This window comes from Nipponia nippon, unplaced genomic scaffold (genome assembly GCF_047370975.1).
Source record: "Nipponia nippon isolate SJK-2023a ecotype South Korea unplaced genomic scaffold, ASM4737097v1 scaffold_3, whole genome shotgun sequence".
Lineage (NCBI taxonomy): Eukaryota > Metazoa > Chordata > Aves > Pelecaniformes > Threskiornithidae > Nipponia > Nipponia nippon.
In genome coordinates this window covers 119,197,390-119,223,622 of record NW_028262347.1, presented here as the reverse complement: position 1 = coordinate 119,223,622, position 26,233 = coordinate 119,197,390, and the positions used below count along the sequence as shown (strand labels likewise).

At 44.0% G+C, this 26,233-nt stretch overlaps 1 protein-coding gene across 1 annotated transcript in view; it reads left to right on the top strand.

The window, feature by feature from the left end:
• Positions 1-23,813: 23,813 nt before the first annotated feature.
• The window catches only part of PDZD8 (PDZ domain containing 8), a 67,030-nt gene continuing 64,610 nt past the window's right edge, over positions 23,814-26,233 (top strand). The window contains exon 1 of the mRNA XM_009476106.2: positions 23,814-24,872. Coding sequence (XP_009474381.2) covers positions 23,962-24,872 — 911 coding nt within the window. The 5' untranslated portion in view covers positions 23,814-23,961. The remainder of the gene's footprint in view (positions 24,873-26,233) is intronic.

The window sequence follows — 26,233 nt, the reverse complement described above, 5'->3', positions numbered from 1 at the left end:
ACATTTTCCAAACTTATTTTTCTCCATCACTAACATCCATTGCTGGAGAGCATAGCCTCTCCCTGAATAAAGCTCTACAGACATACTGAGATTATAGACTGCGTTCTGATTTCCCGTATGTTAAAGAAATACAGCATGATGCCAATTACTCCAGGGGGGAATGACTCTGGATTTATACCACTGTATCTGAGATCATAATTTGACTCCTTGTGAGTAATTGAGGTCATGTGTCTTCCTTTTTAACTTCACCACTGTAATGCCTACGCCTCATGCTGGAGGGTGAGTAGCTTGAACCATCCCAGATGACTGAGTCATGAACATTTTTTCTAGATGAATACATGAGAGTTTATATGAGAGCAAGTAATTGCTCTTCATGTGTGCCTGGGATATTATTTCATTAAGCAAACTACTCCCTGTTCATGCAGAAGCCCTAAAGATCAAGCAGCTGCTAGTGCCAAATTAAGTTTTCCTTGGGGTTAGAGCACAAAGTCAAAACTCTTGGGTCCTTTTTCATTAACTTCCTCAATTTGTGACTTTGGACAAACTCCCTGGGATCTCTGTGCATCAGTTACCCATCTAAAAAGTGGAACGAATGCTTACTTTACGAGGGAAAGGAGATGTGGTAGTTAAGTATGCGGGGCCAAATTCTGTCCTCTTACTCATACTGCAACAGTCCCTTGCTCTGTGCTCCTTAACTGTCTGGCTCCATGACATCACCAGGGAATGCTGGACTTGGTGTAAGCGCGTATGTTTACCCCTGGCTCTCTGGGTTGGTAAAACACTCCGAAATTCTCCGATGAAAGCTGCCCTATAAATACAAAGTGTTCTTGTGACTCAAGTTCACTCTTTGTTTGGGTACAGATTCAACATCTCACTTCCTCGGCTTACGAGACAGGTTGTTATTACAACGCACTTTCCTACCTCCTAACACCTACTTAAACAGAAATCACTTCTGCTCTCACATTCAGGGCACAGCAATCTATTTAAACTTTCCTTTCGACATGAAGGAAATCATTAAAATCAACCTCAATCCCTCTCCCCCTGAGGGACTGCTGTCTTGTTACACTGAACCTCTACAAGTAAAGCCTATAGCATGTCTTTAACTTTGCTTTTCTTAGGAAGGACCTCAGCTTTTAAGAGTGAACAGACTTCTCTGAAGCCATGAGCAGCATGGGAGAGCAAGGACATGGGGGAAAAGAGAAGTTCTCCTCCCCAAGGAGGAGTTTTAATATGCCTGAAGAAGGGAATTAAGACTTCAGATTGAGGCTTTAGCACCATGTTATAGAAGTGACACTCCTTAGCATAAAATCACTGTATTAAGGGAAAGCAGGGCTATGTTTATATAATCAAATATATGTTTATATAATCAAATATGAGAATATATTATACCCATTTCATGCATCTGTAAGTGGCTACATAACCTATAAGGCTCTAGAGGTCTGTTTTGCGAAGTTTTCTCCCTGGGGTAGTAACTTTTCCTCCCTATATGTAATATTTAAGCTATAGTCATCCAGGTTAGTGATAGAAAACTGTTATTTTCATACTCCCACAGCTGTAGTGATGGCAGGTTGCATTAGAACCAGGATGGGGTCAAAGAGAACGGGACTGAGCCCAGTAGACACCCACCCAACAACCCCAGCACACACACACGCACACACACTGGACACTTCTTACCTTGCTTTGTACAAGCCCGAGGGTCCAGAGCCACCAAACCCAGATGTGTTCCAGAGATCTATTAGTGCACACACTAAAGAGCATATTTATGATACCACAAATATTTAAGTGTGGTCTCTGCAAGTGGGAGGAGAAACTGCTCTCTCCAAAAGCTTCTGGCCACAGGATTTCCCTATCTTGCCAGCCTCCATGCGTTCCCCTGAAGCTGTGGGTTTGGTGGGAAGGCCTCAGATAATCATCTCTCATCTTTCATAACGCTCATAAAAAGAGCCGGTGAGAACTCCTTACATATTATCATACGTATTTGAGTTTCCATAGGACAAAGCAATACTTCCAGGAAAGGAGGGAAAAAGCATGCACTTGGTGCTAAGGCGTTCGGGGAGTCATCTGCCAGGTGATGGAGTGGGGAAGGAAGGACCCTGCCAATGCGTCTCGGAAAGCTCTGGCCAGCTCCTTCCCTCTTTGCTTTCTTGTTAGGAAAATTCAACTTTACTTGCCTAATATATAGTGTGATTGTGAAATGAAGCTGGTGAAAAGACAATTTAAATTTGATATTCAGACTCCTGGTTTGGACTGATAAATGGCTTTCCTGCAATATGCTGCTTTACAGAATGGTCACCTTTTCCCCTATAGCTTGAGCGAGAGCCAAACTGAGCCTCTGCAAAATCAAAATGATCCTTGCCCCAAAGTTTACATCTTCAGCTGAAAACAAGGGATCAGGTTCCCTCCCTCAGGCTGAGCAGATTCTTACTCTGCGAGTAATCCTACTGAAACCAATCGGACTGCTCGTGGAGTTGAAAGATGTACTGGCATGGTGTAAAGGTTGCTGGGTTTCGTTCCAAATATCCATTTGCCTTGTTTGCTTATTTCTGTATTAAAAAACTTTTTACCCTACAGGCATTGCAATGTATTGGGACTGAGGGGAAACATCTGAGCTTTGCTGCCTGCTTGGCTCTCCCAGGGTATGTAAAGAAATCCAGGGTCCAGAAGGATGGAGCAATTTTGGCCAAAATGGCATTTTGTTTTCTTCTAGTTGGGTTTTTTGGTTGGGTGGGGGTTTTTTTTTTTGCCTTTCTTCCTCCCTCCAGCCAAACTCCCAGTCACACTGGCAAAGTGAGCTATACTTCACCAGATACCCTGTCTTAAAAAAGAAAGTAGCTTTTCCACTAGCAAAGGAAAAAGACGGATCCATGTGCATGGTCTTGCTGCTTCTTCTTCTGAGCAAAGTCAACTGATTAAGTGAAGTACCTGCTCTATATACCCTCTCTGCTATTACATGGAAGTACTTCTTTCATTTCCCATGACATTAATACAGCTCTGCACGTAATGCCATTTCCCCATGGCATTAATATGACTCCGCACATAAGAAAATAGAAGGCAAAGAGGATCTGAGCAGAAGACCTCCTTGGGTTATCCTTTAGCTCTCACTGAAACGGGTTGGAAATTTCAGAGAGGAAATTTTTACGCTGGCAAGATGCCAGACTGATTAAATCAAAATGAACCTCCCAGCAGAAATCAGACGACTTTCTCAGGTTTCCGATGAGCTCAGTGGGCTGGTAGGCTGCTGCAGAGCCTGGCGATGGGGAGACCCCCAGCTCAGTCCCGTTAGATCCACAGCTCCGTTAGAAAACTGGGTGTTAGTCACCGCTATCTTTATCTGGCTATGTCACTGCAAGGAATTCATCAAAGCTGATGTAATCCACACCGGACCAAGCTCCTGGGTTGGGTGAGGACGCTCTAAGGCCACGCTCTGCTCCTTGAGAGCCTGAAATGGAGCTCGGGAACCCCAGAGCTCAGAAGTCCTCTGCTTTTGAAAATACCTGAACCACCCTGAACAACACCCCACCACAAACTGGTTCACAAGGGGAAGATACCCACTCCAAAAATTACATTCAAAACACTTCAGGGTGGCAAGGAGGAGCTCAAAGGCAATAATTTTGAGTTGCCTGTAACAGCTTAATTTCACCTTGTGCATAAAATCAGCTCTCCATCCCTCTAGCTGTCTGGTCCTGTTCTCCCTTCTCCTCCCAGGCTGTCACCCAGTCTTTAAATGGCTCAGGGATCCCTGCCTGCCTAAAGGGGATAAATCTTGGAAGAGTCCAATTATTAATCTCTAGAAGTCTCTACTGAGTATATATGATTTCCCTTTCAATTTTCTTTCTTAAAAAATAGATTAATAGTTTTATCCCCTTGTTTTTCAGCTCGAGGCAGAAAATCTAACAAAAATTTTCAGCTTGAATGATGAAAGTTTAGTGAAGCTATATCGAACGGGAAATAGGACTTTCTCTGGGGAAGTGCTGAGCAACCTTGGCATGAGGTGGGACTCAGGCAGTGCAGGGTGGACTGGCAGAGCGTTCAGCAGAGCACTCCACCGGTCAGGCTGGTGAGTGGTGTCAGACCCTCCAGAGTACTGCCATGAGTGTGTAAATATATACAATCTGTCCTGAGGTCTCAGGGAAGCAAGGATGACTCCTGGTTTCATGTTTTCTATGTGATTATTCCAGAATCTCCTTAACTTCCCTTTCCTTGCCATAAAACCCCAGTCTCTCATCCAAATCTTGATGTCATCTTCTCTCTTCCCTCCCCAGTCCCCCATTTCATCTGTTGCTCTCTGATTGCCTCCCCTCTTGTCAGTGGGGATGCCAGCAGAGCAAAGATATCACAGAAAAGAATCTTTTTGTCCTTTCATCACCGCTACCTCCTTCATTGCAAGGCTTCAGAAGAAGACTCACCTGATAGACCTCATGTCTATGCAAGTGTCCAACACAGTGGGATGGATCTATAGAGAACTTATCTTTAGTGACCTGGCAGGTGCTCTGTCTCTACTGCTTTTTAAAATGTATAATACATGGGATCAGTCTTTTATCCCCAAGAAAATAAGCAGATCTGCACTGTTTCCATAGAAGAGGCATGGAAAGAGGGTGGTGATGAGCTGGCCCTTAGCACCAGCCCCAGGAAAGCACGGAGCAGGGTCCCAGCACCTACAGCTGCCTCCTGGGGTCCTAGTACCCACACTGGCCTGCCTCTTAGAGTCCCCCAGTTCATGAGCCCAGACTGCACGGAGCTGCTCCTGCTCCACGCTGGCCCTGACGTGGTGTCATCACTCTAGAAGTTGCAGTTTCTTCTCCTTGATCCTGAGGTTTCTTCCCGATGAGAGGAAGTTGTCTGGCAATGCAAGAAAACAGTCTGTGCCTGTGCTCCTTTGCAGTTACAGACAAGGTGACAGGCATGCTATGCTGACTTAGGAAAAAGAGCTGACAAGTTCTCATAAACAATAATAATAAGTAAAATAATATTTCATTTTCTCCAAATTAGGAGGGGTTTTTGTTTTGCTCTCATAAAAATCTGCTGGTCCTCTGAAATGGATCAGTAGTGACATCCAGTGGCCACAAACTGAGACAGCTATAATAATTTTGGGTTGTAATAGAGTGGTCTGTATTTACCACTAGTTACATGTATCCTAAAAATGTTCTGTATGCAAAAAAAATGCACAGAGTTTTTATAAGTACCACTGTTCAGGGAGCGAAGAAAACCACCACCTCCACCCAGATCATCTTTTTGTGTGCTAGTGCAACAGCTTCTTGTCCTTGGAGCTATTGTTCTGCTCTGACCCACACAATGAATTGTGTTCGTCCCATCAGGCCTGGCCTTTGGAAGAGGTTTAATTCACTGAACAAGGTATTTTGAAGTGAGTTAATGGTAAAGGTCTTATGGAAGAACTTGGGTTGCCTATGCAGGTTGGCAGCTTGTTTTATTGTTTTTTTCCAAGGGCTTTGTGGCTCTCAGATGGTTCCTATTCATCTGCTTGGCTTCTTCTGGCAATGCTGTCTGAGCAAAGGGGCTATCTGCACTGCACAGAGTTGTACAGATGTCGTGGTTTGTATATGATGGGGTGAGGGAACTGCTAATAATGCTTTTTTTTAAGGGAAATGTGTATGAAATACAGAGTTTCCCAGCACAGATACTGATTAAAACTTTCATAGCATTATTTCCAGAGATTTAGAAACAGCCACTAGATCTAGGTAGTCCAAGTCTGACTTGGCAATCCTACACCATGAGTGATTTTTTCTACATCACGAGTGATTTTTTCTACATCACATTTCTTTTTTTTTCTTTTCTTATCATGTTATCATGGTGTTCCAACCCACAACGTGCTAAATACAGCAAAGTGCATACTTCAAGCGTCCAAATAGCTCCCTGACCTTGAGCAAGCAGACACAGGAGCACTGTCTTGGATTGCAGCCACCCTGCTTCACTTCTTGCTGATCCAGGGTTGCAGAGTGACCTAGCTCGTGATGGGGAATATGCACCAGGCCACTGACGAGTGAATCAGCTGGTTTGTACTATTCAGGGAACTTGGAGAAGACCGTGCTTCTCTTTCTCAGTGTGTTAGAAAAATACCGGCCAGCCCAGCATGCGATCAGAACAGCCCAGCGTGAGCCAGGCACAGAGTATTTTTTACTGACTAAATGTGCACTAGGAAATGCTCGGCTCTCCCTCAGAGACAATAGGCTTTTCTTTAGTAAAGTGCTGACGCTGTGACTCCATAAAGTAAATCCTCAGTAAAATATTGTTTCTCACTTGATCTCACTTGCAATTTAAGAAGTTAAATTTACACCCTTTCTGACAGCCTCGTGCCTCTCGCTCAATTCTAATCTGAAGCGACTGCTGCGGTTCAGTTCGGGGTTGGGAGAGATAATCAAGTTACTGTTGGTTGGAGAGTTACTGTGTGTTCATCGAGGCTGGGGGTTCAACCACATGCATACTTCTAGACCCGCACAAACACACAGCAAAAATGCATTATCTTAAATCTTTTTTTTTTTTTCCCCTGACATTTAAATGAACACATTTTTCCTCAAATATGTGACAGGCCGAGAGCATCTGGCTCCGCTGATGCTCAGTAAGTAACTTATTACACTGCAGGAGCTCACTCATTTTTGAGCTCTGGGCTTTGGTAATGCTCTTGCCTGGTTTGTGGCACCGGTGTACTTGATTTGCACTTCAGCCAGGGTATTATATTTAGGTGCTTCAGTGACAAATTTTGCACAGAGATCCAAACTTTTAATTCACAGCTATGGGAAGCACTGGAGTAAACCCCCTGCTCATTACTCATTGTTAGCATTTAGAATATGGATGCTTTGAGAAATGACAAAATGTAGAGTCCAAGAACACATGTATTGAAACTAAAAAGCAGAGGCATATAAACCAGCCTTTCAGATCCTGCTGACACTTTGTCCGATATAGCAGCCTGATAAAACATCCTACTTGGCTGTTTAGGATGGTTGCTTAAGGACATTATGATGACTGACGTTTCTAGCATGTCACTTCTTGTTTTGTGATTGTCAGGATGGCTGCCATTTCTCTCCTTCTTCCATTTCTTGTAATGCTTGTTTATTTACTTGGTAATGCTTAGTCTTCTTGTGGGATTAAAAGCTGCTAAGACTACAAATAGGACACAGATGGCAGCAAGCTCATATTATTTAACGTTAAAGCACCAAACACATGCAACTATTTATACTCAGCTAGTACTTACTAACAATCATATGGTAGATCATTCATTTTAATTTCTAACAAAGGTGGGTATCTTCAGAAAGTCTGGATTCTGCTCCTTACAGAAAATTTTGGGATGACTTTCCAAAAGATATCCGAGGAACTTACTAATACTGCAGCAGTAAAATTACCACCTCTCTCCTAATGTGCTGAACAGACCAAGAAGTTCATCACTATCTTGAAGTCTGATTCCTGCTAAGGATACAGGAGAGGAAAGTAAGCAGTGCCTCCATAGATGCTCCAAGCTACTACATGTGAGCTACTACCTGGATACCCCGCTATCATGGGATGTGAAACATCCTACAAGCCAGGAAAGAGTGAACAGATTACCACTACAAGATGTCAGGATAACATCTGAGAAAAATATCAGGGTGCAAGGGAGGAGTTAAAAATGGAAAGCTTTTTGTCATCGGTGCGGGGCTGGGTGACAGAGCAGGTTGGTAGAGAGGAAGGAGGAAGGGAGTAAGTGAGAATACCGGTCTCCAGCAGAGTCTGTATAAGGCAGTGGAAGTCTAGCAGAGGTTAATAGAAAGTAAAAGGACTAAACTTGACTCAATTCAGAGCAAATAGTGCAATTTGCTTTCTCAGAGGTTTGAGATTTGAGGTTTGGGAGTTCACTAAGAAATGAAACCTTAAAAGGGGTGGTTGGAGTATAATAATAATAATAATAATAATAATAATAATAATAATAATAATAATAATAATAATAATAATAATAATAATAATAATAATAATAATAATATTTCAAATCCCTGGCAGGAATACAGTCCTTAGGTGACCCACCTGCAGAAGAAGTAATATATATGGAGGGTGGCTGCTGGCTGAAAAGAAAAAAAGCTGTGGACTGGTCATATAGTGCTGCACTGTCTTGGAGTGTGGCGTATTTCTGCTTGGGTGCCTTGGTCTTTCTCCAAGCCTTGAGATTGCTTGCACCGTGGGGAAGGATCCATGACAGCGACCTGCTGCTGGAGATACAGGGCATATAGATTTAGCCCTTACTTCGTGTGGAAGAGGGAACTGGTTTGTTTGCATAGCCAGCAACTGTTGGCCGTGTCTCCATTTTTACTTTTTTTTTTTTTTAATTCCTGTAGCAAGAAATAAAGGTGGAATCCCTTGAGGTTACTGGAAAGTAAGTTTTGTTGAAGGAAAATAGGGTTTTATTTCTTTCCTGACAACTTCCCCCTCCTGCCCTGCCCCCCCCCTAAAAAAAAAGTAAAGTAATGTTATAGCAATGCCCAAACCCATTGACAAGGCCAGCTTGTGTTGAGCATGGTTGAAACAATAAAACTCTGTTGGTATCTGATCTCCTGCAGGCACTTGGAAGGCAAGTACCAGGCCAAAGTAGAGGTGACTGTTAGCAACACAATCACCTCAGGGAGGCTGGAGCTCACCCTTTGCCTCATTCTCCTAACCCTACCACCAAAAAAGAAATAGTGTTTGTAGAAGGTGAAACAATACCTGATCTGTTGCCTTTTTTTCCCTACAGGATTTCTTCATCCCTGTGCTGGAAAGCTCTGTCACTTTACACACTGGAAATCCAAACAATGTATAAGGATATACCTTGAGGAGCAAATTCTGCACTGACCCTACGTCTGTGCTGCAGCCCACACAAAGGCACCAACCCAGCTTCCAGTAAAGACACAGAGGGACTGATAAGGTACAAAACTTTCCATTAGCTTACGCTAAAAAAAAAATTGTGCATCTGTCCAGGAAAGTCTCAGCTATTGAGACTAGCAGGAAATAGGTTACTTGCTTGGTGGTGGTGTCACCACAACAAGTGGATCCCCCAAGGGGAGTCGGGGTGACTGGATTCAAAGCTGGGTTTAAGTGGACCTCTCCCAGGTTCTTCTGAATGCATGCAAGTGTAACGTTTGCTGGCTGTCTTTTCTTTTCTCTCAGCTGTCCTCTTAGGACCTCTCTAGAAAACAGTTCATTGTAGCTTTACTTATCTACAGGCAAGGGGACTCAACTGAGTGGTGGAAAATGTACTCATGCTCTGCAAAAATTGTTAAGAAATGAGGGTTGTGGTTCCTGGTGATGGTAGCAGTTGCATCATTAGCCATAGATGAAAAGAAGGCATCTGATGCTGCATATTTTTATGCATGAGGTCAAATCTCCTTGTGCTGATTCTAGCTCTATGGGGGCTCAATCTGGGGGCAAAAAAGGAAGAAGCTGAAAGTCCACTTCCTTGTAATGAGTGCTTGAGTTCACCTACACAACTACAAAGCTTTCCTGCTAACATCAATAAGTAGTACTGAAACCAACCATTTAGACAAGATATAATGGCCTATTATTGCCTGTGAAGGAATTGCACTTAGGTTTTCCAGTATTCCTCTGTTGCTAGATTCAGTATCACATTACAGGAAGCCTGACTGGACAAACCTTGGCAAGATCTAATGATCTGATTTCTTTACTCTTCTGTTTTACAGGCTGACGTGCAGATGCTGATCTGGTTTGGAGAAACTATGGGCTGGCTTTGCATCTTTTGCTATCACAAAAGAATTGAGTTTCAGAGGCACGTGTCCTGGAAGAACTGGGATGAAGCTTTAGACTGTATTTTGTCTCCTCAACTCAAGATTACTCCTGAATCTCCAGAAGAAGCTGGACAAAGGATCGTGTATTTTTATTGCGCTGGTTAGTCAGTTAGACTTTTAATGCCACAGGAAACCTGAGGGATGCAGCTATGAGTCTCTATGTGGTTAACTCCTGAGGCACTTAAGTAATGCCATGGAATAATATATTCCAGGCTTAGTTTAAAACAAAACAAAGAAAGCCCACCACCCCAACCCCCCAAACAACAACAAAAAAGAAAAAAATAAAATCACAAACCCCAGTATCTGTAATATGAGAAGACAGAGGGTTCCCTCCATTCTTACCTACATGAAAATGTATTTTCTTTGATTATGACCATCCTCTATGTGCTTTTTCATCCACTCAGCTGTGTTAGTCTACAGTATCTCTTTAGCAATAGCCTGTTTGGATCTACGTGTCCAGGAAAATCTTGCAAGTTACTCCTTGGCATCTTTATTGCATTTAAAAATAACAGGCTATGTTTTTCGCATTCTCCACCTGCTACTTCATCATAGTGCACAAGAACATATGCACTGTCTGCCAGACCAGCTCAGGACTTAATTTCCTTAGATGAGCTAATCAGCAAACAGGGGCCAGCTAAAGGAGAATGAACCAAGGTGATCTCAGAGAAGTCAGTGGAAGCTTTCTTCTCAGACAAGAATAAGAAAAAAGTAATGCATGAGATTTATTGAGCATGAAATCTTCAGATGCTGAGGACCAGATATTGCAAATTCTCAGCATCCATCACGAATTCTGGACTAGAGAAGCACTAAGTACCTCAGTGGTATTGCTGAAACTATTAACAGTTGGGTTTCATGTGTAGGCAGCGGGCTATGGAAAGGAGATGCACTTGCATGAAGATAAGCATTCCTCAGAAAAGCTGTGAGCCCGAACTCTTAATGGCTACCAAGAATCATTTTTATATTGTTTACCAAAACCCAGCGCTTCTAAATGCTTCTCTATTAGAAAAGGGTACTTTGTATTGTCGGTAAATGGGATAATAAGGAAGTGTGGAAGATGAGTCACCAAGCCACAGGGAAAGAGAATGTAGCGTGAGCAACCGCAGCACCCTCACTCGCCCTGTGGTCCTTCGATAGAGCGTAACGCAGTTTCCTGCAGCTGTGGCCTCCAACAAGAGCTATATTCAGCTCACTAGTGCAGATAAGGGTTAAGGGTATTTATTCCAGATGTGCCTACATGACCTATCTAAACAGCTCGTAATTTTAGTAAGTACTTTTCTCCTCATCTTACAGGTGTGACTTTAATGCTTGAAGAGCTAAGCCCCATCTTCTCATAGGATTCAGGTGACAACAAACCTTCTGAAGATATGAAGTGACTCAGCTGAGGTCTGTGGTGAGAGTTAGGGCAGGAATCCTGGCATTGCTGTCTAATGTGTCTCTCCATATTCCATATCCAAATTGTTATAATACTGTCCTTGAATGTCGGGATGGGGCAGATTCAAAGCAAAACCACCCTGGAAGCTGGACAAGTTGAGCCCAGACACAGAATAACGCAGAAGCAAAATGCTGAGCCAGAATGATGAGTAGGGAGGGAAGACAGGGCTGTGCTGCTGAATTCTGACTGAAACCTATTTCTGTAGATAACGCTTGTGTCAAAAAATCAAAACAACAACAAAACGCAAAATGCAAACCAACCACAGACTGTGATATTACTGCTAAAGCTACTAAAAGTGGGGGAAGTAGAAGGGAAAAGTCGATGGTGTGTGGTAGAGCAGCAATAACTTGTTTTTAAATCTTCATTGCATCTGTGACCTCCTCCTTCACCTAAATTTGAATCTGTGCTTGCTCTTAATGGCACCTATCTTGTGTCAAGTGAACAGTCTCCTCCGGTAAATGCATCTTTCCAATAAAAGATACTAAGAAGAAAGCTACTGTGGGAAGAGTCACGCTGATGAGAGTAACTGTAGGAAGCAAGGAAAAACTTGGCCTTGTGGAAAAAGCAATATTTTCCCTGTTCTGAGAGAGTTTCACAAATAACTTGGCATATACTTTGAAAATGTCCTTGACGGTGCCCTTTTAACCAACGAGAAAGCAGGCAAGCTCATGTTACAGCATCAGATATGCTGAGCAACTGGTGCGGAGGAAGTATTAATGCCCACAAATCTCCTGTGTAAAATCAAACACAGACAATTACCTTGGTTATGAACCACGGTGGTGTAACAGGCTTCAGCTAGCAGCCTGTCCAGCTGCTCTTTGGCACGGATCCTGAACAGACCTTGCAGTTGGTCCTAAATCTTCAAATACTTCCCTCCTCCCCCACCCGCTTGGCTAGTAGCCCTACCGATTACATTAAGCATTCACATAGCTGCTGATGGCTGCCCTTTTCCTGGAGATATGGGCAGCTCGGCCAAATTCCCATCACCAAGCTCTCTCCCAGGCTTTCCCAGTAAAAGATCATAGGGTATAAGTGAAAGGGGGATATAGCCCTGAAGAAGGAGACCTTCTAGACAGTGGCCATCCAGAACAGAGCTGTAATTAGCTGAAGAAGTCCATGCTCCCTTCCTAATAGAAGGGAAAGAGAGGAACCTCCAAATATACCAGCTCCCCCACTCCAGGCAATTCTGTTGCACAAATGCATCCCTCTGTGTAACTCTGCTAAAGAAGACCTCTGGTCTCCCTTGAAGAGATTTAGCACGGGACAGAGCTCACTCCTTTTACCCATCCATGGACACCCTGCTCCTGACAAGGCCTATTGTCAAAACCCCACTCATTTTTTTCCTGCCATCCTTCTTACCATGTAATTTATACACGTTTACTTGCGATTCTCTCCCCCTGCCTTTGACATCCTTTGTGTCTAAGCTGCTCCAGAGATTGAGCAGAGGCGTGTGTATATTAATAGAGTGGGTAACGGATGAGTACACTCTCATGCTCCCTGGCTTGTGCTCCCTCCAAAGTAGATCGTTTCTGCATGGTACAAACAGTATTGCCAGACTATGTTTTCAGCATTTAAGCTAATGAATCAAAGATTAGCATCTCAGAAGTCTATTAACAAACTTAGGAAGATTGGTTTTTTACCCAGTATGCGTATTTATGTATTATTAATGAAATCCAAGAGTTCTGCAGTATATGCCTCTATTACTCCTATATCACTCCTGTGTACGGCAGTGTATAAATTATTCCTATTATTGGCCTTTGCCTGGCTGTCTCTTAACAAGTTGACAACGAAAAAGAGCTTTCTGTTCCTTCCAGAAATGAAGCCCCACAACCACGCCAAGCACGGGGCTGAGCTTAGCCCACTCTCTACCTGTTTTACCTGCCTGAAATCTGCATTCCCACTGCGAACTGCTTTGCCTTCTGTAGGGGTGAGAAACGAGGGGAAAGCGACAGGATTACCCTGAGATAACAAAGAAAATGCTGGGTATGAGGAGGTCTGGGAACCCACGCCAGCCTTAACTCGCTCTTTATGCTGGAATCAGCAGGGGATGAAGCTCTGGGGAAACAGGTCTGAAGGGGGAGTATGCAGGAAAAACCTACATGCTGCTTCATTTCTCAGAAAAATATTATCGTCCTTCCTGCTCCTCCTGCAGAAGCAGACATTTCTGACCCCTGAGATAAACCCAACTTGTTTTCTGTTATTCTTTCTCTCTTAACCAAGCTCTGCTCCCGCAGGGGCTCCTCCGCTGCAGTGCCTGTGGCAGTGTTCACGGGGGCTCGGGGAGGTGCATTCCAGCTTCCTCCTCCTCCTCACCACCTTACCTGCTAACTCTGCCTCCCCCAGCCCTGCTCCTGAGCATGATGTACCTCCCCAACCTCTTGTTTTCTATCATTTTTCCATCGCTTGTGTGCTACCAGTTTGGGGGATCTTCGGCCACAACCTGCTCAGGTTTTCCTCATTAGATCCTTTCTACTCCCGTACCCCTTCCTCCTCCTCCCAAGAGGAGAGGGAGCTCTTACAGGTTCATTTTCCAGACCAGCTGTGTGTTGATAAATAATTATGCAATATTTAGTGAATATTTACTGACTGCAAAGGAAAGCAAGCCTGCAGTGATCTGTGGAAAAACAACATCTTTTCAATCCTCGACAAAGGAGTTTTGTTGGATAACCAGCTCACAGCAGCATCTGCAGTGGAAACAGTTAATAGTTGTATTTAAAAAAACATGAATGTGAGACTAAGGTAGAACATTTAAAAATAACTGTTCTTAATGTTGCTACGGAGACCTTTATTATAGCCATTGTACGTGATGTGCATTGATTATATTCCACGTAGGTAAAATTTCTCTCTCAGACTAGTAGAAGCTGACAATACTCCCACTTGTATGAGATGGTATGTAGGAGCACACAGGTTGTGGAACTAAACAACTGTTGAGAGGAGGTTCACCCGGTTTTTCAACTCTTAAAAATTTGTATATTTTAGTACTCCATTAACAGTTTTTCACCCTTGCAGATATCTCTTGTTTAATATATATTCTGCCTTTTCTAAAGCAGAAGTGCTTAGGATCATTGTAATTGGGGTGATAAACACAGCAATCCTATTATAAAAACAAGGGCTATCATTCATATGGCTGGCAGTGCATGCATCTGGAGCTCCCGCAGTTAAATCTGAGTAGTTTCAACACATGACATTCAAACAAAAACTGTATTGACTGCATTAAAGATTTTATTTGTCTTTAAGCCTAGTTGATTAGGTCACAGTACTGAAGGCAGAAAATGTATTGCTGGTGCTCATGTAGTTACACGGGCTGCTTTTTAAAAATGCTTTTGAGAAAATGTTGCTGATCAAAAGCGGTTAAGTCAAAATCTTGGCAAAAACCCTTCCAAGTTTTCATTACCATATTCTAAGCTTTACCCATTCCAATAAAAATAACAGTATTTGGAAATGCAGCCCTCATAGAACTTCAGTTTCACTTTTTATATGACAGTTTTCATCTTCCTGGCTTTTTTTTTTTTAATATTGACTCGGATTAAATAACCTTGTACGGATGACAAATTTTAGCAGAAATTATTCAGGAAGCCAAGCTTCTTTAGGGCTTATTTCAGAGAAGTTTTAAATTTCACATTGAAAATATTTACTTCAGTTTTTCCATTTGTTAGACGGAGAGCTCAATAAGTAAATTCAAACAGAAGTGTACAGGCTGCATTTCAGGCAGCTGTGGTTTTAGAGACACGCTTCTAAAATTATTGGAATAACTGAAAAGTTGTAGGTGGGTAGTGGGAGGAATTTCTAATTTGCTGCGATACTGAGGACAACAGACAAGTTTCTCCCTTCTTTTAGCCCGCAGACTAGAATTTCACCTTCTCAGTCCATCCAGTATCCTCAGCACCACTGGGTGCGCAAGAAAAAAGAACAGATATTGAACAGAATGAAAACGGTATGAATATATAATAGCCTTCTGCCTTAATGAAGCTATAAGAATACAGTCTGCCTGAAAGTGGAGAAATTATTCTTCAGTTAAGAAGGATTTGAATTTTTTTCCCTGTCAGTACTTTGGAAGTGAACATGAAGAACACTGATTTAAATCACGCTTCTGCCAGAGGTTTTTATCTATTTTTACTGACAATCCAACCATTAGAACATCCCCCCTGATATTTTCCTAATTATTTTTGATACTTTCTTTGTCTAGGCAGTTCATTTAGCCCATTCCCCTGCAGTGTCCTATGCATAAACAAGGTAGAAAGTGTGAAAAAGCTATGGCACAGCCTCAGTGCTGAAGGATAAGGCCAGATCTTTCTGTTACTACAAAGATAATTAATAGTTTTCCAACTTGCAAAACGTCTGTGAAACTACGAGTTGCTTCTGTCCTTTCAAATGTCACTTTTTGAGTGTGAAACATGAGGTCGTGTTTCTGCGTGAACTTAAATTTGGCTGGTGTTTGCCTTGCTCCGAACAGACTCTGAATAGAAGCAGCGCAGACAGCGTAGTATGAAACCAGACTATTAAATAAACTCTAACAGGAGAAAGACACGAATTGTAACGTTATGCTTTCTCAGCTGAAACGTGTTACTAATGGTATTTACAGAGATTTCAGTAATATAGCTATTTGTCTTACATAGCTGAACAGAGCAACTTATGCTATTACAAATACGGAGCCGAGATGGATATGTATTACATATGCATACATATGTATACGTATTACAATATGTAGTCCAGATATGTGTGAAATTATTATTATTTGTCATTAAACATAGTCTTCGAGCCATCTCCTGAAGAGAAGCTACTTGAGTTTGTTCAAAAATACGTTGTGAAAGGAATAAAACTAAATGTGTAAAGATTAGCCACGGGAGTCCGCATGCATCTTTTCATTCTCTGAATACAGAAGCATCACTACAGGCATGGGAAGACTGTTCTGAAAACCTGTTAGTTGGAAGGTACAGAAATGAGGATATGTAAATAAGTGTTTCCCTTTACCTTTCCCGAGCTTTCTGCCAATATAAAAGATCATGCAACAAAAAGCCAATCTACTTTTCCATGCTCAAGTGGCCTTGAGTTCACACAAGGAAGGGAGCTGAAATGGCCATCTTCCAGCTTTGCGGTGGGAACTGAGGAAACTGTTCCTTTACTTAGTGCTTGCCAGACTCATCTCTAAAATAGATATTTTCTTCCCCCAGATTTATTTACATCAAAATGCCTGGTCTAGGTTCCGCTGCCTGGAACATGTTGTTTTCATTTTAGTTTAAACTGTTAGGTTGTGAGGAGGGGGGACCTGACCAAATGGGAGAGAAAATGGAAGGATCTCTTTGGGCGTCTGTGAAAGATTCAGCTCTGCGAACATGTCTACGTATGCTTGGAGGGACAGCTTTTACATACGGCCCCCTGCAGATGCCTATAAGCACGGAGAAGCCCGAGGAGTCCCAGAGGGGCAGTACAAAGGCATGCCTGCCCACCGCACTTACACAGACCACACCTTCTCCGTAGAATAAGTAGATGAGATGAACAGTAAAGTCCTTTTTTTTTCCTTTTTAGCGGCTTGATACCACACATGAAACTTAGAGCAATCAGACAGGCAAAGGTGAATTACAGAGAAATCCCAGAATCTTCCTTTTCCAAGAAATCTCAAGGATCTGGACTAAAATTTCTGAGATACTCCCTCCGGCTTGGAGCATTGGGGCAGCTTTCCTCAAATCCCTTACTGTCCCCTTATTTAGTTTTTCTTTGCAGCTGAGCCAGCGTCAGGATACCCAGGAGCTGCAAGCAGCTACAGAAGCCCAAGACCTGCCACGGCATGTCACTGATCCCAGGACCGTAGCTGGTGAAATTGGATTACCGAGTATTTGCACAAGTAAGCACTCTCCCGAGACCAGGACACGGATCTCGGGCTCGGACTGTCGAAGTGCCAGGCGGTTCTTTCCCACTCCCCCTGTGCAGCCCTTTCACCCCCGCTTCATGGCCATAAAGGCTAATAAAGAGTCTCGGCTCTGCACCGAAATGGCTGCAGCACGTGTTCAGCTCTGACCTTACCGCAGCGGGGGTAACCTCCAGCAGAAGGGAGGAAGCTTCTCGCTGTGGCCTGATTTGGCCGAGCTTATCCGGAGGCTAACGAGACAGAGCAGATGCTCTGCAACCACTGGGACTGGAGGCAGAAACCCCAGCCCAGCTGCCGCACACGCCACGAAAGCAATCAACTACCTGCGGACCAATGCAGGGAATTACACTTTTAATGAAGGGCAAGTGAGGCACAAAGCCTCACAGGGACCCTCATCTCAAAAATTACGTTCATCCCTGAAGTGTGTATTAACTCTTTAGCCATTGAACCCTTACACAAACTCAAAATTGCTTTTTAATGCAGTTTCTTGAAGCCTCTTCATCAGCCAGAGGCTGCTTCGGACTAATCCAGGAAGTGAGCCAAGTATTAAAAAAAATAACGTGAAGTTGTGGAACATCTAAAACATATTGATCATCGTGTAATTACACCTGAAATGTATTAGGGGAAGTAGCTAAAACAATCTCCACTCTGAGAAAGATGATTTGGGAGCATGCAAGAGGGCCTCGGGGAGGCTGCCTGCAATTCTTATGATGGATGGTGAATCTGCTTCTGAGTACGTACAGAAAAGATACTTGAGCGAACACTAAATGACAAATGTGATAATAACCATCCCAAACATATCACTTTCTAAAGCTTAAGCAAGCTAGCATTTACATGAATACTAGAAGTTAGCAAAGCAAATGCAGTAAGAAGCAAAATATGTGTGACAAACCTCTCTCGCGTCGGTGAATTAAAGAACAGTTCCGGGACTTAAAATGTAGCAGCAGGCAGGGAATAAAGGAAACCTTGGATACTGGTACTATAAAAAGACTGAATTTGTTATATTTACATTTTAAATGTTGTGAGTTTTTTTTTTTTTTAAAAAAAAGATTTTTTTTAAAAAAAAAGATTTTTTAAATCTTGGAAAAGTTATCTCGGTGTTACAGTTCCTAAGTGAAGGATCTTATTTCATGGTAGAATAAAAGCCAGGGTCTCAGTGAGATAGTAACAGAATCCCTAATTAAAAGACAGGATACTTTAAGCTTGAACATGAGCCTCTTGAAGTAAGTATCCAAAGGATCTTTACATCCAAAATATTAAGCTCTTGATTAAACAAGCATAACATACTTTTGATGATAATTAAAGATGACCTTCAGCCAAAACACTGGATTTATATTTGGGCCAAACTCAACCTTGGATGCAAACCCTCACTCTCTGTTTTGACATGTTCTGATCCAAACTGTTTGGGCTCTAAGCCACTATTACTAACCAACTCAAGTGCTTTACTTGTTGCAGGTAAGATTGCAAAGCTGTTCATAACCAGTGTCGTGGTTTAACCCCAGCTGGCAACTAAGCACCACACAGCCGCTCGCTCACTCCTCCCACCCCAGCGGGACGGGGGAGAGAATTGGAAGGGTGAAAGTCAGAAAACTCGTGGGTTGAGATAAGAACAGTTTAATAATTGAAGTAAAATGAAATAGAATGGTAGTAATAGTAGTAGTAATAATAATAATAATATAATACAATAATAATATACAAAGCAAGTGATACACAACACAATTGCTCACCACCTGCCGACTGATGCCCAGCCCATTCCCGAGCAGCAATCCCTTCCCCCCCGGCCAACTCCCCCCAGTTTATATACTGGGCATGATGCCGTACGGTATGGAATAGCCCTTTGGCCAGTCTGGGCCAGCTGTCCTGGCTGTGCCCCCTCCCAGCTTCTTGTGCGCCGGGCTGAGCATGGGAAGCTGAAAAGTCCTTGACCGGTGTAAGCACTGCTTAGCAACAACTGAAACATCAGTGTGTTATCAACATTATTCTCATCCTAAATCCAAACCACAGCACTGTACCAGCTACTAGGGAGAAAATTAACTCTATCCCAGCTGAAACCAGGACAACCAGCCAGAGTATCCCTGTTGTAAGACAGATCATATTAAGTCAGTAAATTGAGACACAAAGTTAAAAGCCTCTTTTTTCAGAAGTGAACGTCAATTTGGAGCATCTGCATCTTTGGGCAGCCGATAGAGATTTTTTTTTCTGCCGCTGCACACAGTATTCACAATTCCAAAGTAAACTCTGCAGTTTCTCATTAGCTCTAAAAATTGAGGTTTAGGAGCCTCAGGTAGGATCCAACCAAAAAGCAGCGCGTAAAATGCATTCCTATCCTGAAAACATGGGTCCAGCTTCCTTTTCTAAATTCATAAGGTGAGTTGTTTCTAGGATAGCAATAAAAGCCCCTAAAATTCTCAATTGCCATCCTTAAAAATATCTATAAGTTGGAGGGTTAGATTTTTCAGTAGGATAAATGGATGCATTCAACTCAACAGATCCAACAACTCATGATCCGCTGGTGGCTCTCTATAGCACTAATACAGCCTTAATTCGATTGAGTCACCCAAACTGTATTTTTTCCCCTCCACTTCTGAGTGGAGGAACTTAGCTCATAACAGCGAAGTGTACTTGAGGGATTTGGAAATGAGTCCTGAGCCACCAGAGACGGGCCGTCCTCTGTGCAAGGCATGGGCTCGGCGGGGTCAGGACGGAGGAGCTCCTCCAGGTGAGTCGAACAGAAGCCTCCCCAGGGACCAGCGGGAGGTGGGCTGAGCCCTTTCTGCCAGCACTGGGAGCAAACTCACACTGCAACCTGCCTCTTCAAACGGCAGAATTTTTTAAAAAAAAAAAAAAAAAAAAAAAGGAATTTAGATTATTTCGAAGGGAATCTAACACGCTTCAAAGCCTCAGTGTTTTTAACGAGGTTTGCTCCAATAAAATGTAGGATCACCTGAGAAGAAGATGACTTAGTGCTTGGCAGAGTTCAGAACTAGAACTGGAAGCAGTCCTGATCACTGCATTTCTTTTTTTTTTTTAACACATCTTCAGAATTGGACCAGACCAGCTGCTCCCTATGCAGTCTATCCTGTCTGAAATTGTAGTTGCCTGAGGACAGTCAAAAGACAAGCACACCCGCCAGCAGTCTGTCACCAGTGTAACTTCCAGCAATCTTTGTATTTAAGAGCCTTCAATGGAATTTTTTTTTCCTCGTGAATTTACCTAATCACTTTCTAAATCCTGTTTCATGCAGCACCATGAGAATGATAATCTAATTTTGGTCTCTAAGACATGTAATACAAAAACAATAGGAGGCCCAGGAAAGAATGAAATCATTTTCCTAACAGATATTACAAAAGCAGGCAATGACTCCAGCCCAGTGATGAAGAAAATTACTAAAACCACTCATTACAAAACAACCCAGCACTTCCTGCTTTGAAAAATACTCTATTTAGTCTACTTCACTGTTTTGGAAAAAAAAAAACCACCTGTAATTGCTTTTCTAAGCTTGTGATATGGCTGTTTCTTTCCTCAGCGTCATGATGTGAACTTTAAAGCGCGCCTCTCCCACTGGCCCTACTGTCATAAAAATGCTCCTAAAGCCAGAGATCCTTGGATCAGTCACAAATGAGATGAACCAAGACAAACCTTCCCAGGGTGCCACTGCTCTGCTTAGAACAGGAGAACTGGCTCAAGCACCTGTCTTTTCTGTGAATTTATGCTCCTTGTCCTCTATGAAATTACTAGGCTCTGCCTATTTTGCAATCTTTGTACACTAACGCTGTTGCAACCTCCTGCAAAATGTCAAAATCAGTTTTGAAGTTCTACACTTACAGGTTTATTGCTGTCGTGTCCTAAATTGATTTGCAAAAGAAAAGAGTATTTTCCTTGTTTAAGTACAGGTGAAATATTCCTTTTAATAAACTCCCCCCAAGTACTTTCTAAAAAAAAATCAAATACGAATACAGGGTCAGTTGTCGGGTTTTCTTGCATATCTTGCATCCTATTTTATAATTTCCAGCTGTTCAAAGTGCGAATAGTTGAGTATATGCTACACAGTTTTACAAAGCTCTGTGTAACCAGGGTGGAAATCACTGAGATTGCGTACACCTTTCTATTTATCCAGACTTCCAGAAAATGCCACAGTAATTTTAAATTGAAGCCAAAATAAAATATGCTCTTAAAGGCCATTTTTAGATGGTATTAAGATGAATCTTTTTTTTCTCCTCTATTTGACAAACTTGAATTTCAACCCTGTTTTATGTTATACAACACTTTTTGCACACCCTTTTTGTATTCCTGTTAACACATTTGCTGCTACTTCCCTTTATTCTTTCATTCGCATTGAAAACGCTAAAACACACCCGATTCTTGCTTCATAACGTGTCTTTAAGATAACACGGCTCCTGTTGAAAACATTCCTGGGAGAGGAAAAAGCGATGACTGAGCTGAACATTTCAGAGGCTCTTAAGCTGCCATCAGGTGCACAGAATGTGCCAAATTTCCTATTCTGCTTAGGAGAAGAAAATACTCAATTGAGATATCTGCAACATGACTTTTTTTTCCCCTGCTGTTCCTCCTGACCCAAAACCGAGGCTGCTATTGCCTTTCTGAATATATTACTCCTTATCTGAAAAGTCATTTAGTTGCAAATCCTAAACCTTTCCATTCTTACCGCATATGCCTGTATTAGCCACAGTAAAGGCCCGTAACAGAGCAGTTCAAATGTTGTTACTAATGACCTCTCTGGTATTTCTATAGAAATGCTCTGTTAAACACCCAGGCATTTCAACTTTCAGTCACAAGACCTATAAAAAATTCATACTCTGAATCTCTAGTTTCAAACCACACCTCTGCATCATTAAGAGCTTTTCAATCCTCCCACCCCACACGCTTTATGAAGGGGGAGGGGGAAGAGGGCTTTTATCTTCCTGGCATTTAAATTTCACATTTTCTTCTTCTCTTGTTTGCATTTTTAAGTAGTTCTGGAGGCTGGCAAAAAAACCCGACCAATAATGTGAGCCTGAGTTTTCTTTTATTCTATTAAGATATGACACTATCTAAGACCCTTTTAGCTAGATATTTAACTAAAACTGAAAACAGGTGTAAAAAACAAGCATAATCATTTAAGTAACTTTTGTCTTAATTGTGGCTGTCTTTCAGAAATTGTAAAACTTCTATTTCAAGACTGAAAGAGAAGACTACCCCGACACAGGGAAGCACCTGGAAAAACAGTGTGCAGCGGTCAGAGTACATTCTCCAGCAGTACATACAGCTTTGATCTACCCTTTAAATGAGTGAATTTGCTGGATTAGAATAACAGGTTTTTTGGAAGTATATTTTCCAGTAAAAATATGGTTATTTTATATGACACTTCTGTAAACCAAATTTGAATATAATGGGTCTTCTGGGCTAGTCTGTTCAAAATGACTCTTTCTGAAGAGTCTCCACACGTTCTTCCCACTCACTGCAGCCCTGCATCATGTCACGCTTCTTCTTTCTATCCTTCCTCACTGCTTTTAAAGCAATTTTTATAAATCTCCATTCTTCCTGGTCCTCAGTTTGATCAGCTGCCACTCGCCCTGCCTCCTGCACGGATTGTACCTGTTGCCTGAAGGGGTTATAGGCACTCTGGGAGGCGAGACGCCCTCCTCTCCTCCTCCTCTCCGACTTCAAGGAAGCCGCAGTCTGTCCTACACAGAAACCACTGTCCTTGATCGTCACAGTAGTTCAGTCCTACACACGGCAACAGTGATCTCGTGTGCATCACAGGCTGAAATATTACGATGTTCTGCGAAGTTCTCAGCCTTCTTTTCTTCATATTCCTTTCCTCCATGTTTGCTTGGGTTTTTTACTTCATTTATTCAATTACACCTTTTAAGCATTAGTAAATAGAACGGGATATAAACAGATTTATATCTTATCACCAATAATAGCAGGGCTTGATAAAATGTCATCTACGTAGCACTTTCAAAACTTGCTAAAAGCTTCTCTCATCAGCACGAAACAAAGAGGTTGTAGAAAGTCACAAAACTCCCACAAAAACATTTTGTCTCTCTGCCCCTCTCCAGAGCAATTTTACTAAAACAATCACCATCTTCCTGCCTATTTCTGAAGAGACTACACGTCCTTTCTCTCCCATCGCTCCTCATAGGTTCCTTGGGCAAAAAAGGGCCCAACGACACCGGTCACCTTCCCGCCGGCAGGACGCTTTCCCTCCCCGTCACCCCGCTCAGCGGTGACGCCTTTCCTGCTGCTGGCGAGGGCGTCCCGGCCCCCCCCCCCCCGCCCCGACCTTTCGGGGCACTCGGGTGAACCCCCCACCCAGCCTTCTCCTGGCGAGGTAACGAAATGAACCCCGCCGCAGTCACGGCCCTGCTCGTTCACAGAGCGGCCGCCGCAGAGCGCCCCCCCTCCCGCGGGACGGGGTGCGGCGGGAGCTCCGCAGGCTCGCAGGCCTTGTGCGTGTGTCCGTGGGCTCCCGTGTGCGGGGAGCGGGCCAGGAGGGGAGCTGAAGGCAGCTGAAGGAAGCTGCGCCCGCCCTCCTCCCCCTCAGCCCGCCGCGCTGCCCTCAGCGCGGAAGCAGACGCTCCCCGCCGAGCGCGCATGCGCCCGCCTCGCTGTGACGCCACACCGCGCGGCGCCGCGACGTAGCCGGCGAAGCCTTGTCGTCTCCGCCAATGGGGCCGCGCGGAGGGGAGGGCCGCGCCGCCGTTGGCTGGCCCCGCCCCGGCCCGGCCCCGGCCCCGCCCCCTGCCCGCCGCCGCCGCCGCCGCGAGGGCGGTGGGGGGACCCGGATGAGGCGGCCTCGGGCGGCCGCGGCCGTTAAACGCCGGGCTGCGGGCGCGGCCCCCGCCATGGCGGCGGCGCGGTGAGGGCAGCGCGCTCGGGGCGCGGCGCGGGGCGCGGCGAGGATGCTGCTGGTCTATGTGAGCCTGCTCTCGGCGCTGGCCGGCTGCTTCCTCACCCTCCTGCTCCAGCTCCTGCTCCTCTACAGGAAGAAGCCGGAGCCCCCCGGGGCGGCCGGAGCCTCCGACGGCCTCGTCTACGCCCGCGTCGCGGCCGAGCAGAGCCTCAGGGACTACCTCCAGGGCTCGGAGCCGGCCGGCAGCCAGGCGTCTCCGGAGCCGGCTCCCGGCCCGGCCCCGGCCTCAGCGCCGGCCGCCGCCGCGGCTCCCGCCGCCGCCCCGGGCCCGGAGCCCGGCGCCAAGCAGCCGCCGCCGCAGCAGCAGCAGCCAGAGCCCCCTCCGGCCCCCTCCTCCCGCGAGGAGACGTGCCACTTCCTCAATGCTATCTTCCTCTTCCTCTTCAGGGAGCTCAGGGACACGGCCCTGGTCAGGAACTGGGTCACCAAGAAGATCAAGGTGGAGTTCGAGGAGCTGCTCCAGGCCAAGATGACGGGGAAGGTGCTGGAGGGGCTGAGCCTCAGGGACGTCTCTCTCGGTAGCGTCCTCCCCGTCTTCAAAGCTGTCAAGCTCATTCGGCCGGTGGTCTGCAACGAAGAGGGCTGCCCCGAGGAGCTGGGCTTTGAGGTAGACCTGGAGTACAACGGTGGCTTCCACTTGGCCATCGATGCCGACCTGGTCTTTGGCAAGTCGGCCTACCTCTTTGTCAAGATCTCCCGGGTGATGGGGAAGCTGAAGCTGGTCTTCACACGCCTGCCCTTCACGCACTGGTCCTTCTCTTTTATGGATGACCCTGTGATACTGTTTGAAGTGAAGTCTCAGTTTGAAGGGAGGCCCATGCCTCAGCTCACTTCCATCATTGTGAACCAGTTCAAGAAAGTTATTAAGCGCAAGCACACCTTACCCAATTACAAAATCAGGTACGATGTCCTGCGTCATCAAGGTTACTTTGGGTGGCGTGCGTTAGAATTGCTGTTTTGCTCTTGTTAGGTAAAAAGAGATTTCTGTTGGCCTTTCTACAGTAAGGGTACTTGTGCATTGCTTGTCTGATATCAAAAGTTTTCCATGAAGGTAAGCATCGCTTTCCGTTTATAATAGGTGAAGAAGCCGTGCACAGTGAGATTGTGACATGCCCCAAACTACATGTAACTAAATGGCAGAATTAGTAGGTATCAAAAATTTTGGGATCCTGTCAGGTGTCCAACAATAGGACATCCCTCTCTGGAAAAGGTAGAAGTGTGGCTGTGTGGAACAGTGTGTGGGTTTGGGATGTCCTCCCAAGCTTCTGCCACTGGTGAGCCACCTGGGCAAGACTTGTGGCTTATGCTTACCTACAGAGGCAAGGTGGTTGTTGCTCAATGTGAGAAAGGATAAAGTTCACTCTAGGGAATATTTTTGAGATTCCATGATAGATGATGTCCTCTTCCTTTTTGATTTGCTGAATTTCTTCAGTAACTTTCGGGAAATCTAAAAGTTAAGAGTAGTATTGCCGCTATTGTGGTAAGTAAAACTTTGGGGGGGACTCTTGGGTTTTTTTTATCTTTTATTGTAAGGTAGTATGTTGTCTTTTATAAATGCACACACTGCAGCACAGATGCGTTATATATTGAATATAATGAAATGTTCAGTGATATTTCTGTAGCAGAAGTGGTAAGTGGCATCTTTAATTTGCTTCCACCCTGATTTCTGATTAAAAGATACTGAATACCTTACCACTGTTCAGGTACCATGTTCCCTTTCTGTCATGTGTCTTACCACTCTCAGGATACCATGGTTTGTTTCTCTTTTGTTTATTCCTTGTAGTTTGTATTATGTGTTAAGTAAGGTTTTTTGTTTGGTTTACCACATTCTTCTGCAATAAGCCTGTTCTCTGAAATTCCTCAGAGATGAGTAACTGAAAATGCCTATTTGAACTTTGAAGTGTAACTAGCTTTGCAGTGATGTAATTTTTACAGCCTTTTCAGCTGGTTCTTCTGCAATCGAATTCATAAGAGTTCTCATGAAAATGGATTTGTAAAATATCCAAGATTTAGAAAGCCCTGAAAGGGCAGTAAGTAGTTTATTCAAGTAATGTGGTGGTCCTTTCAAATTTTGAGGTACTAAATTGCTCTCCAGAAGGCCCTGGGCAGCAGTGAAGCTGTCAAAGGCAAGTTTGCTTCCATTCTCTTACTGTGTTGGAAAGATACTGCAGCTGTTAACTGTGAAGAAGAGCCCGAAGGAGAGGCTGGGTTAGCACAGTCGTGGTGCAGAGTGAGTGCTCTTGGCATAGCTAGAAAGAGCA